This window comes from Mobula birostris, chromosome 4 (genome assembly GCF_030028105.1).
Source record: "Mobula birostris isolate sMobBir1 chromosome 4, sMobBir1.hap1, whole genome shotgun sequence".
In the NCBI taxonomy this organism is placed as follows: domain Eukaryota; kingdom Metazoa; phylum Chordata; class Chondrichthyes; order Myliobatiformes; family Myliobatidae; genus Mobula; species Mobula birostris.
Window position 1 is genome coordinate 12,087,798 of NC_092373.1, and position 17,587 is coordinate 12,105,384.

Consider the following 17,587-nt stretch of genomic DNA (forward strand, 5'->3'; position numbering starts at 1 on the left):
AGACTGGATCGACTAGGCTTATACTCGCTGGGATATAGAAGATTGAGGGGTGATCTTATTGAAACGTATAAAATTCTAAAGGGATTGGACAGGCTAGATGCAGGAAGATTTTTCCGATTTTGGGGAAGTCCAGAATCAGGGGCCGCAGTTTAAGGATAAAGGGGAAGTCTTTTAGGGCCGAGATGAGGAAAAACTTCTTCACACAGAGAGTGGTGAATCTGTGGGATTCTCTGCCACAGAAAACTGTTGAGGCCAGTTCATTGGCTATATTTAAGAGGGAGTTGGATGTGGCCCTTGTGGCTAAAGGGATCAGGGGATATGGAGAGAAAGCAAGTACAGAGATCTGAGTTGGATGATCAGCCATGATCATACTGAATGGCGGTGCAGGCTCGAAGGGACGAATGGCCTACTCCTGCACCTATTTTCTATGTTTCTATGTTTCTATGTACCATTCGCGACTCCCCAGATGGTGAAGCAGTTCATAACGCGAATGCAGCAGGATCTGCACTATATCCAGACTTGGTCTGACAAGTGGCAAGTAACATCTGTGCAACGCAAGTACCAGGCAATGGCCATATCCAACGAGAGAGGCTCTAACCATCGTCCCTTCACATTCGGTTTCATCACCATCAATAAATCCTTTACAATCAATATCGTGGGTGATAATATTGACAGGAAACTGAACTGGTCTAGCTATAAAAACACCGTGGCTACTAGAATAGGTCAAAGGCTAGGAATCCTACGAAGTATAACTCACCTCCTGACTTCCCAAATCCTGTCTATCGTCTGCAAGGTCAGGAGCGTAATCGAACACTGGCCATTCCCCTGGATAAGCGCAGCTCCATCATATTGCAAGGAGCTTGACACCATCCAATGCAAGGCAGCCCACATAATTGGTACCCCTTCCACAGCATCTAATCCCTCTACTATGTACAAACAGTTGCAGCAATGTGTGCTATCTGCAAGATGCAATTCAGCAGCACACCGAAGTTTCTAAGACAGCACCTTCCAGACCCACAACCACTGCCATTTAAAATTACGAGAACAGGAGAGACCTGGGATCAGCGCCACCTGGAAATACCCCTTCAATTTATTCAATATCCTGACGTGGAAACGTATCACTGTTCCTTCTTTGACGCTAGGTCAAAATCAAGGAACTCCCTTTCTAACAGCACTGAGGGCGTATCTGCACGTCGGGGACTGCAACGGTTCAAGAAGGTAGCTCAATACCACCTTCGGAAAGGTAGCTGGGGATGGGCAACAAATTCTGGCTTCGCCTACATCATGTAAATGAATATTTAAAAAAAATAGCCTTTAGACTGTGCTCTGTCATTCAATCATGGGTAATTAATTTCACTTCCTCAGCCCGAGTACGCGGCTCTTTCCCCATAACGTTTAATGTCCTGGTCAATCAAGAAGTTATCAAACTCAGCTTTATATACAACAAATGGCATGCCTTCAAAGCTGTCTGTATAACAAATTCCACAAATTTACCACCCTCTGTTTGCAGACGTTTCTCCACATCCGTTTAAAATGGACGCTCCTCGGTTCTGAAACTGTGCCCTGTTGTCCTAGACTTCCCCACTATCAGCAACATCCTTTCCACCTCTACTCTGTCGAGAACTTTCAACATTCGGAAGCGTTTCAATGAGATCCCCTTTCATTCTTCTAAATTCCAGCGGTACAGACCCAGAGCAATCAAATGTTCCTCAGATCACCATTTCATTCCAGGTATCACCCCCTTCAATGCGAGCACATGTTTTCTTTGACTGGAAGCATAAAACTGTTCACAGTAATCAAGGTGAGGCTTCACCAATGTCTGAATAAACCTCAGCATCACGTCCCTGCTTTGAATTACAATGTTGACATTAATGCTAACATTGCATTTGCCTAACTCGCCATAGGCTTAATTTGCAGGTTTACCTTAGGGATGTTTTGTACAACTCTCAAATCCTTTTGCATCCCAGATTTGCGGATTCTCTCTCCGTTTAGAAAAAGTCTTCACATATATGTCTTCTTCAAAAGTGCACGACCATGCATTTTCCTACATTCCATTTCAGTTGCCACTTTCCTGCTCATCCTCCCAATCCGTCTAAGTCCTTCTGCAGCCTCCCTCTTTCCTCAACACTACCTTCCTGGCTACCGATCTTCGAAATATCGTCAAACTTGGCAATAAAACCATATATTCCATCTTCAAAATCATTCATGCACGGCATAAAAAATAGTTCCCAACATCGACCCTGCGGAACATCACTCGTCACTGACAGCCACTGGCAGAAAAGAATTCATTAATTCCCATTCCCTGCATCCTACCAATCTTCCACTGCTCTAACGATGCGAGTAACTTTCCTTCAATACCATGGGCGGTTAGTATGGTCAGCTGCCTTATGTGTGACACCTTTTCAAAGATCTTCTAAGAATTCAAATGCACAATATCCACTGCAAACCTTTATCTTTCGTTCTCGTCTTCTCCTCAAAGAATTCTAACAGGTTCATCAGGCAAGATTTTCCCTGAAGCAAAGCTTTCTGACTTTGCCCTGTCTTGGCCTGTGTCATCAAAAATTCCATAAGCGTATCCTTAAAAATTTCCTCCAGCATCTTCTCAACCACTAACGTCAGGCTAATTGTTCTATAATTTATTTTCTGTTTTCTTCCTCATTTTTTAAAGAGTGAAGTGATATTTGTAATTTTAGCATCATGCAAGAATCCAACGATTTTTGAGAGATAATTACTAATGCCTCCACAATCTCTACCGTTCCCTCTTTCTGAACCCTAGGATGCAGTTCATCTGGTTCTGGGGACTTATGTACCCTTAGGTCCTTCAGATGTTTGACCACATTCTCTCCTGTAACTAACTGCACTCACATTTCTTCCCTCACGCTCTTCAACACCTGGCGCAGTGCTAGTGTTTCCCACAGTGAAGACTGATGCAAAATACTCATTTAGTTCATGACACAACTTGTTGTCCCCATTGTTATTTCTTCTGTTTCCTTTTCAAACGCTCTACATCTACTCTCATCTCTCTTCTATTTTTATGTGCTTCATTTTTTTCTATTAACTTTGATATTAATTGCTAGCTTGCTTTCATTGTTCATCTTTTCCCTACTAAAAATTTATTTAGTTGTTTTCTGTAGGTTTTTAAAGTCTTCAAATCCTCTAGCTTCACTCTGATTTTTATTTTTCCGTAGGTCCTCTCTTTTGCTTTGACGTTCACTTTGCTTTTACATTCACTTGCATTTCTCTTGTAATCCACGGTTGCACGATTTTTTTCTATTTGAGCATTTCGTTCTTTTTGGAATACATCCGTCCTGCAACTCGCTCATTTATCCCAGAAACTCAAGCCATTGCTGCTCTGCTATCATTCCTACTAGCACGTCATTCCAATTTACTTTGGTCAACTCCTCTTCCACACCATTGTAATTTTTATTACTCAACTGGAATACTGCTATGTCAGACTTTACTTTTGCCCTTTCAAGTTTCAAGTTGAACGCAAACATCTTACGACCATACGTTCCTAAGGGTTCGTGTACTTTAAGTTACCCAATCGCCTTTGGTTCCATAAATAACACCCAATCCAATATAGCGGATGCCCTAGTAGGCTCAACGAAAAATTGCTCTAAAATCTATTTCGTAGGCATTCAACAAATTCTCTCTCTCTAGATTCATTACCAACCTGATTTTCCCAATTTAACTGTAAGTTAAAATCTCTCATGGCTGTCATAATATTGCCCTTTACGACACGCCTTTTTTTTTAAATTTCCCATTGTAATCTGTATTCTACATCCAAGATACTGTTTGGACGCCTGGAATAACTGCCATAAACATCCTTTTTTACACTTGCAGTTTTTAAACTCAACCAGCAAGAATTCAACATCTTCTGATCCTATGTCATATCTCCCTATTGATTTAACTCTATTTTCTTTTTTATCAACAGAGCCATGCCGACTCCTCTACCTACCTTCCTATCTCTCCAATACAATGAGTACCTTTGGATATTCAGCTCCCACTACAAATATCCTTCAGTCACGATTCAGTGATAACCACCTCAACATACCCGACAATCGGTAAAAGTGCAACAAGATCGTCCACCTCAATTATTATACTTCTACATTGAGATGTAATACGTTGAGTACTGCATTTGCTACCCTTTTTGATTCTGCATCCCTAATGCACTACTACCCACCCTGTTGGCTGTAGTGATTTTATTTTTGCCTATAACCTGCCTGCCGTTCCTGACAGTCTGACAGCATGCTATATTTCTTTCTTTTTTTCCATCTATCCTGTTCTGAGTCCCTTCACTCCGGCTCCTATTCCCCAGCTAAATGAATTCAAACCATCCCTAACAGGTCTAACAAAGCTGCCCGCGAGAACATTGGTCCCTCTCAGATTAGGTGCAAACTTTCCTTTTTGTACAGGTCATGCCTCCCCCGGAAGAGATCCCAGTGATCTAAGAATCTGAAGCACTGTGCCTGTACCTGCTTCTCAGCCATGCATTTATCTAACCAATCATCCTGTTTTTTCACCCTTACTGGCCTGTGGCGCAGGTAGCAATCCAGTAATTGCTACGCTGTACGTCATTCCTCTCAGTTTTCTGCCTGTCTCTCTATATTCTCTCTTCAGGACCGCTTTGCCTTTCCTTCCTATGTCATCGTTACCAGTGTGGACCAAGACTACCCTCCCTTCCCCTCCAATGTGCTGTGGACACGATCCAAGTCGTCCCTTATCCTGGCACCTGAAAGGCAATATACCATCCGGGTGTTTCGTTCAGATCCACAGAATCTTTGACTATTGAGTCCTCTATCACTACAGCTCAAATTTTCCTCCTCTTTCCCTTCTGCATCACGGGCCCATGATCAGTGCCAGTAACCAGGTCTCTGTTGCATTCCACTGGGAGGTCACGCCCACAACAGTATCCAAAACAGTACTCTGATCACCGAGGGTAATGGCTACAAGCTGAAACTTACTCGGAAAACTTACCCAGAGCTAACACCTCTTCCAAGCCGATTCCCACTTTATTGCTTGCGTGACACTCCCACTCTCATCACTGAGTCACTGGCCCACTCCTCTTTGCGTTGCGCCTGCCCCTGAATGGTCCGCCGGAACGATGTTGTCCTGTTAAACCACCGCCGACGATCTACGAGAAAGATATCCGCTGTGTGCTGCTGCGCCGTCAACTGGGCCAGCGGATTGAGACCGAAGGCCTGTGAAGCTCTCCCTTCAAACGAGCAGCGGCCACAGCGGGAAACTTCCTCGCTGTTCGCTGCTCCCGTCGCTGATTGGATCGGATTAAGGCAGGATTCTGACTGGGTCTCTGACGGACATCAATGTTCTTCATTTCAAACCACTCCAGGAATGTTTTGGCAGTGGGCTTTTGCCATTGTCCTTTAAAAGACGAACTCATCCCTAGTCTAAGCTTTCCGGCAGACGGTAGCAGGCCTTATCCAGGATCTCTATGCATTTAGCAGGAGACATTTTCCCCTCAATCCTGCGCAGTTTTCCATTCCCTGCTGCTATAAAGCATCCCTATTGCATGATGCTACCCCCACCATACTTTACAGTAGTGATAGTGTTACCTGGGTTTTGTGCAGTATTAGATTAATGCAACACATACCGTTTATTGTGAGGCCAAATTTTCCATTTTAGCCTCAACCGACAATAAGAAGTTCCAAGTCTTTACAGTGACTTCCAAGTGACACTTGGCAATGATTTCCTTTTTTTTTTTCGTCAGAGCTTCTTCCTTGCCAGTCCTTCCAGAAATACTCTTTTTGTGAAGGGCCTTCGAGATGGTTGAGCCATGTACGTCATCTTCAGTTGCAGCCACTGATCTGTGTAACTTAATCAGAATGAATGTTGGCGCTACAGTAGTCCCTGTTACAAGTACCATTTTCTCTGGTGACTAAGTTAAGAGGAACGCAGTCTGGCTATGGCTTCATATCTGTTACACTGTCTTATGATGGACTGCATAGAGCTCTGGGGTATGTTCAGTACCTTTGATATGACCTTGTACGCATTCCCAGATTTGTGTTTCCTTTTATAATTTCCATGATTTGTCTTGAATGCTCTTTTGCCTTCATTATGGTTTGATATTTTTTTGAAAATCCTACTGTTGATTCTTACCGAGAGTGCGTGGATTTATTCAGGTGATCCTCTAATTTTCAACATCAACAAATTGAGGAAGTTGGTAAGGTAATACGTATCCTGCACCTGCATAAAGTTAGCATAGTATTAACTAAGGGGATGAATATTTTATCTGCCTCCCATTTTTTTTTCATTTTTAGTAAACCGAGTACAGGTTTTACATTCGTTCTTTTGATTTGACATGATGTGCAATGTTTTACAGCTTACCTCAAAATTCCACTTTAATATATTTCAAATTTTGAAAATAACAACCATTAAACATAGCTGTGGGCTGAATACGTTTTCAAGGTACTGTATATGTGACGTTTTGTAATTGTCATATTTTGATAAACGAGCATTAGCGATACCCTCTCTATAAGTACACAATTCTATTTCCAGCAGCTTCCGGTTCAGACTTTTCCGTTTCGCAATGACGATAATCTTTGCAATTGAGGAGATTCACAGGAACCCGGAACTTCTTCCAAACGTTACGCTGGGTTACTGGATTTACGATTCTTGTGGCATGCCTGTTATATCGTTAAAGGCAGCCTTTGAGTTTTTAAACAGGCTGGACGCAGCAAATTCCTCCTGTGGAAGAGCTCTGCTAGTTCCCGCTATCGTCGGGGGTTCTGGATCATCACAGACTTCAGGGGTTGCGTCGTTATTTGGTCCCTTTCGGATCCCTGTGGTAGGCCTTTTGATGGATTAGATGAACTACTATTAGCTGGCTGATGCGTAACTTTGTGAATATGTTTCATAGACATCATCAGACTTTCAGAAATAATCACTTAAACAACTGGTATATTGCTGCATTTGCGCAGGGCTGGCACCAAATATTAATTATTTTCATTTTCTTTTTTTTTTCTTCAGGCAGGCTGCTTTCTCATGTTATTTGGTCAGAATAAGAATGAGAATCAGAATCAGTGTTAATATCGCTGACATACGTCAAAAAAGTGTTGTTTTGTGGCAGCAGTGCATGCACTACATGAAGCCATATCACCATATAACCATATAACAATTACAGCACGGAAACAGGCCATCTCGGCCCTTCTAGTCCGTGCCGAACTCTTACCCTATCCTAGTCCCACCAAACTGCACTCAGGCCATAACCCTTCATTCCTTTCCTGTCCATACATCTATCCAATTTAACTTTAAACGACAATATAGAACCTACCTCAACCAATTTGCTGGAAGCTCGTTCCACACAACTACTACTCTCTGAGTAAAGAAGTTCCCCCTCATGTTACCCCTAAACTTTTGTCCACTAATTCTCAACCCATGCCCTCTTGTTTGAATCTTCCCCACTCTTAATGGAAAAAGTCTAACCACGTCAACTCTCTCAATCCCCTCATAATTTTAAACACCTCTATCAAGTCCCCCCTCAACCTTCTACGCTCCAAAGAATAAAGTCCCAACTTGTTTAACCTTTCTCTGTAACTTAGGAGATGAAACCCAGGCAACATTTTAGTAAACCTCCTCTGTACTCTCTCAATTTTATTGACATCCTTCCTATAATTCGGTGACTGGAACTGTACACAATACTCCAGATTTGGCCTTACCAATGCCTTATACAAATTCAACGTTATATCCCAACTCCTATACTCAACGCTCTGATTAATAAAGGCCAGCAAACCAAAAGCTTTGTTCACCACCTATCCACATGAGATACCATCTTCAGGGACCTATACACCATTATTCCTAAATCCCTCTGTTCTAAAGCATTCTTTAATACCCTACCATTTACCATGTATGTCCTATTTTGATTAGTTCTACCAAAATGTAACACCTCACATTTTTCAGCATTAAACTCCTATGATACATACTATGAATTACCATAGGATATATTTCAAATATAGAACAGAAACACTAAGCAAGAGTTTATGGGTTTGTGTATTGACCGCTCAAAACCCTGATGGCAGTGGGGACGTAGCTGAGACGGAAACCTCCAGAAAATCTCAGGGCGTCAGGCCGTACCTGTGGGAAGAGATCAACAGTCAAAACCCCTCCACGCCCCGCCCCACTTGGTCTCCTTCGGCGTGAGTTCCATCATTTACCGTCGCTTTGTCCACTTTCAACAACTTCTCAGTCATTTCTAGTCTTTCTTAAAGTGTTGTCGAGAAGTTACCGACCACGAACATTAATCTTCCTTCTTTACACTTATCCATGGCCTATCACATCTGTATCTTGAGTTACCAGAATCCTTTCACTCCTGTACGGCAGATGTTGACAAGGTCCCGCATGGGAGGTTAGTTAGGGCCTTTGACAAGGTTCTTCATGGGAGGTTAGTTAGGAAAATTCAGTCGCTAGGTATACATGGAGAGATGGTAAATTGGATTAGACATTGGCTCAATGGAAGAAGCCAAAGAGTGGTAGTAGAGAATTGCTTCCTCGAGTGGAGGCCTGTGACTAGTGGTGTGCCACAGGGATCAGTGCTGGGTCCTTTGTTATTTGTCATCTATATCAATGATCTGGATGATAATGTGGTAAATTGGATCAGCAAATTTGCTGATGATACAAAGATTGGAAGTGTAGTAGACAGCGAAGAAGGTTTTCAGAGCCTGCAGAGGGACTTGGACCAGCTGGAAAAATGGGCTGAAAAATGGCAGACGGAGTTTAATACAGACAAGTGTGAGGTATTGCACGTTGGAAGGACAAACCAAGGTAGAACATACAGGGTTAATGGTAAGGCACTGAAGAGTGCAGTGGAACAGAGGGATCTGGGAATACAGATACAAAATTCCCTAAAAGTGGCGTCACAGGTAGATAGGGTCGTAAAGAGAGCTTTTGGTACATTGACCTTTATTAATCAAACTACTGAGTATAAGAGCTGGAATGTTATGATGAGGTTGTATAAGGCATTGGTGAGGCCGAATCTGGAGTATTGTGTTCAGTTTTGGTCACCGAATTACAAGAAGGATATAAATAGGGTTGAAAGAGTGCAGAGAAGGTTTACAAGGATGTTGCCGGGACTTGAGAAACTCAGTTATAGACAAAGGTTGAATAGGTTAGGACTTTATTCCCTGGAGCGTAGAAGAATGAGGGAAGATTTGATAGAGGTATATAAAATTATGATGGGTACAGATAGAGTGAATGCAAGCAGGCTTTTTCCACTGAGGCAAGGGGAGAAAAAAACCAGAGGACATGGGTTAAGAGTGAGGGGGGAAAAGTTTAAAGGGAACATGGGGGGGGGCTTCTTCACACAGAGAGTGGTGGGTGTATGGAATGAGCTGCCAGACGAGGTGGTAAATGCGGGTTCTTTTTTAACATGTAAGAATAAATTGGACAGATACATGGATGGGAGGTGTATGGAGGGATATGGTCCGCGTGCAGGTCAGTGGGACTAGGCAGAAAATGCTTTGGCACAGCCAAAGATGGGCCAAAAGGCCTGTTTCTGTGCTGTAGTTTCTATGGTTCTATGGTTCTATGTGCTTTCTCGCAGTTAAAGTGTAGAGATTAAATGAACAATGATAATTTATCGATTATAAACTTGCCTCCCTCTAGGTTAGCTATCTCGCTACATGTGCCTGTCTGAGCAACAGACGTGAATATCCATCGTTCTTTAGAACGATCCCAAGCGATTACTTTCAGGTGAGGGCCTTGGCTCAACTCATTAGGCATTTAGGATGGACCTGGATCGGAACAATTAGGAGCGACAATGACTATGGTAATTTTGGGATTCAGGCATTCAATGAAGCGATGGAAGAGATGGGAATTTGCATTGTTTTCTCTGTTGCTTTGCACAAAACGTACCCAAGGGAGAAATTACTTCAAATTATAGACATCATAAAGAAATCTTCCACAAGGGTAATATTAGCTTTCCTTGCGCACGCGGACATGAGCATTTTACTACAAGAAGTTGTACAGCAGAACGTCACCGGTATACAATGGATAGGAAGCGAGGCTTGGATCACCACACCGGTTCTACCCCCGCAGGAGAGTAAACTGTTTGTTGTCGGTACAATTGGAATCGCGATCCGAAAAGTGCGAATACCAGGTTTGAAAGAATTCCTCATGCACACTCACCCGTCTCTTTATCCCGGAAACCGTTTAGTGCAAGAGTTTTGGGAAACAGCTTTCAGTTGCAAGTTAAGGAATACAGAAAGTAACACTGTCGACTCCAAATCCGATTCGAGGGTTCGAGAATGCACGGGGAATGAAACTCTACTTACAGCGCACAACCAGTTTACTGATGTGTCTGAGTACAGAGTGACCTATAACGTTTATAAATCGACCTACGCATCGCCCACGCTCTCCATGATATGCTCAGCTGTAAAGATGGTAACGGACCATTTCACAAAGGGAGCTGTGCCAATATTTCAAATTTCCAACCGTGGCAGGTAAGCATTGACAAGACTATTGAAGTGTGCCGTAGTATGATAAGATGGACTCCTAACCTCACAATCTATCTTAAAATGGCCTTATACCTTGTTTTCGTGGTGTCACGGCAGCGCAGCGGTCATATCGCGACGCTATTACAATTAGAGGCTCGGAGTTCAGAGTTCAATTCCGGCGCCATCTGTAAGGTGTTTGAAAGTTCTCCCATGATTACGAGGGGTTACTCCTGGTGTTCGGGTCCCTTTCACAGTCCAAAGACGTACCGCTTAGTAGCTAATCGTCATTGTAACTAGTCCTGTGTTTAGGTTGGTGTTAAGTAGGGTGGTGGTGCGACTCGTTCCACCGGAACTACCAATTCCGTGCCATATCTCGAAATGAAATAAAACCAACCTCAACTGAAGATGCTCTGCAACTGTAACTCCTTGTTCTGTATTCTGTTACTGTTCTCCCTTCAATGCACTGATGTTGTGTAATGATGTCTTTGAATACCATGCAAAACGAAGTTTTCACTGTATTTCTGTATATGTGACAACAATAAACAAAATTACATTTCCTGCCTTCCCTTCTCAATTTTCCAGTCACCCCTGGGTGCTGGGTCCAATTCCGTTGCTACTTTTTGTTCCATACATGTCTTTATCCTGCCTCTTGTCCTTTTATATTTCAATGCAGAGGAAAAATCTCGACCGGAACTGCAATTGTTGTATTCCTGCCGAGATCTTCAAGCAGTCTGTTCGGATTTTTTGTAACATTCAGTGAACTTGGTTGAAATCTATCGCGATCATCTTCAATGCGGAGACCATACATTGCTTCTCACCGTACTTTTAAATTCTGATTTAGCTTCTGCATTACGTGAAAACAGTAAACTTCAGCACAAAAATTGGAGAAAGGATTTATTTCGATAGCAACGGTGATCCGGTCCCGATATACGACATCGTAAACTGGCAGCCGACGGACACCAGTGCTATTCCTGTAACAGTGGGACAGTATGATGGAGCAGCGCCCGAAGGACAGAAATTTATATTAGCCGAAGCCTCAATCTTATGGGCGGGAGGACAACCCAGGGTAAGTGGTTTGATAAAAGACCTTGGATGTTACAGGTGATAATTCGGTTGAGTTGATCACTCTGAGAATTGTTTGGATTTATAAGTGTGTAATCGCGGGAGTACCAGATTGCAAATGATAAAACCACCAGCTGTAGTGTTCTTACTTCATACAATATTAAGGGAGAAGTTGGAGCTGGGGATGTGGTGGCAGCCACTCTCGCTTCCCTGCCCCAGGCTAATTCCCAAGGTGAGAGCATTGACCTGCCTAAAGGCAGATCGGTATTTTGTTTGAAGTTTAGAATAAATCTTGACTGGGCGCCACCGTAGCGTAGCGGTTATCACGAGGCTATTACAGCTCGGGATATTCTGGGGGAAAAAAATCAAATACGGCGTCGTCTGTCAGGAGTTGTACTCGCTCCTCATGAATTGCTTGGGTTTCCTTGGGTACTCCAGTTTCCTGCACAGTCCAAAGACGTAATGGTTAGTAGGTTAATTGGTAAAAATCACTAAATAGTGAGAGTAGATCTTATTAAAATATATAAGAACATAAGGGGTTATTAAAACATTGAGATATTTCCACTGGTGGTAGAGATTCTAACTAAGCGATATAGAGTCGGGACCACTTAATTCGGTGACTTCCTGTAATTACTAAAGCCTATCGGAAGTGAGAGCTGCCCATCTGGAACGAGGAAAGCTGTAAAAGAAGGGCAACCTTCAGGTGAAGTTAACAATGTTACAGTGAATGGCATTTCCTGGAAAGATCTCTGGAACCACTTCATTAGGTACCTAATAAAGTGGCCACTAAGTGTAAGTTCGTGCTCCTTTGCAGCTGTATCCCATCCAGTTCTGTGTGTTAGGTACGATATTTTATGCGTTCAGAGATGGTGGTCCGAAAACCGCGGTTGTAATGCGTGTTGTTTTCAGTTATAACCGCGTTCCTTTCAACTTGAACCAGTCTGGCTATTGTTCTCCGACCTTTCTCGCTAACGTGGCATTTTGACCCACAGGACTACCGTTGAGTGGCTATTTCCTTTTCGTGTTTCTCGCCAATATGCGTAAGCTCTAGATACGGTTCGTCATTAAAATCCCAGAATAACAGCAGTTTCTCAGACACAGGAGAGAGAGAGAGAGAGAGAGAGAGAGAGAGGAGAAGATCGTTTTAACTTGCAGAATCGGTAGCTGAGAAATGAGTCGGACAAAGGGCAAAGGAGGGATTTGAATGGCAGAACCGATGGTTTTGTGGCCAAGTTTGCCTACGCATTTAAGTGGAGGGTCAAATAATGGTGAGGAAGAAAGGAGTCTGCAGAAAGACGTAGACAGCTTGGCAGAATGGACAATGAATTGGCAGATACAATGTAATATATGGAAGTGTATTATCCTGCACTTTTGCAGAAGAAATAAAGGCGGTGTATGTATTCTAAATGTGGAGAAAAATGAGAAATCAAAGGTACAAACGTTGTCATTCTGTACTCGTTGCAGTTTAGAATTCGGGGGTGGGGTTGTGTGATCTAATTGAAACCCATCGAATATTGAAAGGCATGGATAGAGTGGATGTGTATAGGATGTTCCTAACGTGCGGATGTGGGGAGAGTCTATAACCAGAATGCATAACCTCAGGAAGAAGTTCGTTCCTTTAGAACTGAGTTGCTAGGAATGTCTTCCAAGACAAGGTTGTGAATCGGTGGAATTCGTCGCCTCAGTCGGCTATGGAAGTGAATCTATTGGGCATATATAAAGCGAAGTTTGATGAATTCCGAATTAGTAGTGCCGTCAAAAGTCACGCAAGAATGCAGGAGAATGGAACTGAGGATTTAAAAAAATGGCCAAGATGGTAATGTGAAATAGAATAGATGAGGCGTATAGCTTAATTTTGCTCCTTTGGCTCATGTTCGTAATATCACTGATGGGATGAGGCCAGAGGTACCCCGGAAATATGTTGGTGAGGTCAATCGGATGATTTTTTCAAGTAATTTAAGATTGTTTATTTCTTCTTCATCAGTGGGAGCATTGAAATAATTTTGCCAGATAATGATTAACAATGCACATGATCACAAATATCCAAACGATTTCTGTTTCAGAGAACTCCAAATGTTGGCGACAAATTGCCTAAGGGTATATTCTGGGCCTCATAAATGAGCTGAAGCAAGGCTGAATCGCTGCTTCATAGCGTCAGAGACTGGGGTTCAATCCTGACCTCCCGTGCTCTCTTCGTAGAGTTTGCATGTTCTACCCGTGACAACGCCGGCTGCTCTGGTGTCGATTCACACGCCGAAGATGTGTGGTTTGATAGGTCAAATGGTCATTGTAAAAAGCCCCCGAAGTGTTGGCGACTGAGAAATCTGTAGGGAGCTCATGAAGATATGGGGATAATGAAAATGGATATTTTTGTTATTGGTGTACATGGATAGCTGCTGGTCGGCGCAGACTCAGTGCGTTGAAGTGTATGTTTCCTTGCTGTATGCTTCCTCGACTAACATAGCACCTACACGTTTAGTCGTTCTTACTGGAACCGAATCGTCTACAGGGGGTAAAGGCATATGAAAAAAAACAATACTCCGTGCCTATGGGCACTATTAGAAATATTCCATAAACGGATAAGTTATTGACAATGCATTGTCAAGATCATCCTTAATTTTAACTCATTCTGGGGTGGTCACCAGGTAAAAGTCTGAAAACAGCACAACGGCATTCAAGTTCACATATGACTCACAGCCGTCTAACCTCTCACTCAGTTTAACATTGTTAAGCTGAGCTCTTCAGTTTCCTCAACTTAGCTTGCAACTTCCATCCTGCCCTTAAGTTCACTTGATCCACTTCTGATACCTCGGAATCCTTTCTCGATCTCTTTGTCTCCATTTCGAGAGAAAAAGTACCTACCGATAGCTTTTATAAACCTACTGATTCCCACATTTACCTTCATCCATTTTCAACTGGATTCTACCCCCAAATACATATTTACCTCCACACCACTCTCTGCTTTCTGCAGGGATCTCTCCCTTTGTGAGCCCCTTGTTCACTAGTCCTTCCTCACCAAACCCACTTCAGGCACCGATTCCTGCAAGCGACAGATATGCTACACTTACCTATTTATCTCCTACCATACCTATATTCCGGACCCCAGACAACCGTTCCGGCTGGGACAACACTTCACCTGCAGACCAGCAGGTGTAGTCTATTGCATCCAGTGCTCCCGAAACATCTTCCGCTACAACCGTGAGGCCTGACGTAAATTTCTCCATCTGCTAGATGCGCAATTGCCCGGTGGCCAGCCATTTTAATCCTATCCCCAGTCCTCTTCCGATATGTTGGTCCGTGGCCTTCACTTTTGCAACTATGATGCCACTCTGAGGATTGAGGAGACACAACTCATACTCTGTAAAAGTATCCTGCAGACTGATGGCACGAACATCGATTTTCCTTCTGGTATTTTTTTCCATCCTCATTCTCTCTTCTTCTGTTCCCATACCATACGTCTTATCTCTTCCTCCCACATACCTAGCACCTCCCCTAGTGTCCCTTCTTTTTTCCTTTTCCCCTGTGGCCCAGTCTCCTCTCCTACCATCTTCTCCAGTCCTTTACCTTTCCCACTCACCTGGTTCCACCTGCAAACTTTTAGCTGGTTCTTCCCCTACCCTTCCCCCTCCTGTTTACTCTGGTGTTTCCTCCTTCATTTCCAGTTCTGTGAGGCGTTGAGACCCGAAACGCTGGCGGTTTATGGATTTTCCACAAATACTACATGACCTGTTGAGGTTCTCTATGATTCTGTGTGTGGTTCTGAGAACATGACAATTAGAGTCCTTGAAAGTGAGTCCATAGGTTGTGGAATGAGTTTATATTTGGGGTGAGTGAACCACTTCCTCGGTTTTCTACTTATAATGGCCGGATCCTATGTATAAACTCTCCATAGGTTCCACGAGCGGTTTGTTCGGAAAGCTGTTATCCCGGAACACGGAAGGCTCCCAAAAAAGGACAACCGAAGTGCTGCTATGATTGCGTACAATGTCCCAAAGGAGAAATTAGCAATACCTCCGGTGAGATATCTATGTGAACTTCAATTAATTAAATGCCGGTACGGAAACATTTTGAAATATAAACTTGCCCTTCGCTCTCCAAATCCGATTTCTTTCATTTTAGATTCAACCGGTTGCCTTAAATGCCCAGCAGAGTACAAGTCCAATGAGAAACAAGTTGAGTGCATACCAAAAGTGATCGAATTTCTATCATTTGGTGAAATCATGGGGCTTACCCTCCTGACGCTGGCATTGGTTGGATTCTGCATGACAATCCTGGTACTTGCAACTTTCTGCACTCTCAGAGAGACGCCGATTGTTAAAACTAATAACTCAGAACTAAGTTTCCTTCTTCTTGTTGCTTTAATGCTTTGCTTTCTCTGTTCAGTTACATTCAGCGGAGAACCATCAACATGGTCTTGCATGCTTCGTCACACGTCATTCGGTATTATATTTGTTCTCTGTGTGTCTTGCGTTTTGGGTAAAACGGTTGTAGTTGTCTTAGCGTTCAAAGCGACTCTGCCCAGCAGTAACATAATGAAGTGGTTTGGCCCAACCCAGCAGCGACTGACCGTCTTGAGCCTCACCGCGCTGCAGTGCTTAATATATACCGTCTGGCTCGTCACGTCGCCGCCATACCCTCGGAAGATTACAGAATATTCTACCGAAGTAATAGTTTTTGAATGCAACGTTGGGTCTGACCTTGCCTTTTATTGCGTGCTGGGTTACATTGGCTTTCTGTTCTGTGTGTGTTTCGCGGTCGCCTTTCTTGTTCGACAACTTCCTAACAATTTCAACGAAGCTAAACACATCACATTTAGTATGCTAATCTTTTGTGCCGTTTGGATTACCTTCATCCCAGCCTACGTTAGTTCTCCTGGGAAGTACACTGTGGCAGTGGAAGTGTTTGCCATTTTATCGTCCAGTTATGCGTTGCTGTTCTGTATTTTTGCTCCCAAATGTTACATTATACTCTTTAAGCAAGAGCACAACACAAAGAGATATGTCATGGGCAAAATGCCATCCGGAAATCTTTAATAATGAACAACGATATAATTATGTTGTGTGCTGTGCCTTCACTACCTTAAATTTTCAATGTCCATTGTTTGCTTTAATTTTGTACGTCTCCCGTTATATCGCATCAATATTCTTTGCATTCAACATATAGAACGTAGAACTGTACAACACAGTTGGGGGTGTTCTGGATGCTCTGGATGGTGGTCAGAGCTTGCCGTTTCAGCGGAATATTAATAAGGTGCTAAACTGTGCTGAGAATTGGCAGATGGAGTTCAACCCAGATAAATGTGAGGTAGTTCATTTCTAGAGGTCAGATTTGAAGATACAATATAATATTAATGGTACGACACTGGACAGAGTGGATGATCAGCCATATGTTCGGGCCTATGTCCATAGGCTACTCAAAGCTGCTGCGCAGGTTGACAGTGTTGTTAAGACGTCGTAATATGTGATGGCCTTTATCAAGCGTGGGATGGAGTTCGAGAGCAGTGAGGTAACGTTACAAAAGACCTTAGTTAAACCTCATTTGGATGACTGTGTTGAGTTCTGTTTACCTCACCACAGGAAGGAAGTGGATTCTATGGAGGGTGGAAAAGAGATCAACGAGGATGTTTCCGGGATTGGAGAGCATGCTGTATGAGAATAGACTGAGTGGACTTCGTCTTTTCTCCTTCGAACGATGGAGGATGAGAGATAACCTGGTTGAGGAATATACGATGATGAGAGGCGTGGATCGTGTGGATAGAGAGTCTTTTTCTCCCAGGACTGAAGTTGCATACATGGAGGGGGTGGGGGGTGGGGAGTATGGGGAGATAGTTCTAAGGTGCTTAGTGGTAGGGACAAGGAGGATGTCGGAGGTTAAGTTTTGCACACAAAAGGTGGTGGGTGTGTGGAATGCACTGCCAGCGACACTGGTAGAGGCGGATACAATAGGGCCGTTTAAGAAACTCTTGGGTGCATGGAGGTTAGAAAAATAAACGGCTATGCGGTAGGGAAATTCTAAGCAGTTTCTAGAGTAGTTACATGATCGGCACAACATTGTGGGCCGAAGCGCCTGTAATGTGC

General features: G+C 43.2%; 1 protein-coding gene across 1 annotated transcript; it reads left to right on the top strand.

Moving 5' to 3' along the window:
• The first annotated feature begins 5,088 nt into the window (after positions 1-5,088).
• On the top strand, positions 5,089-16,543 carry LOC140196995 (extracellular calcium-sensing receptor-like). Its single transcript, XM_072256927.1, is given in 7 exon segments — positions 5,089-5,291; positions 6,517-6,805; positions 9,619-10,351; positions 10,354-10,454; positions 11,290-11,514; positions 15,403-15,526; positions 15,630-16,543. Coding segments are annotated over 7 exon segments (2,589 nt in total).
• Positions 16,544-17,587: the final 1,044 nt, after the last annotated feature.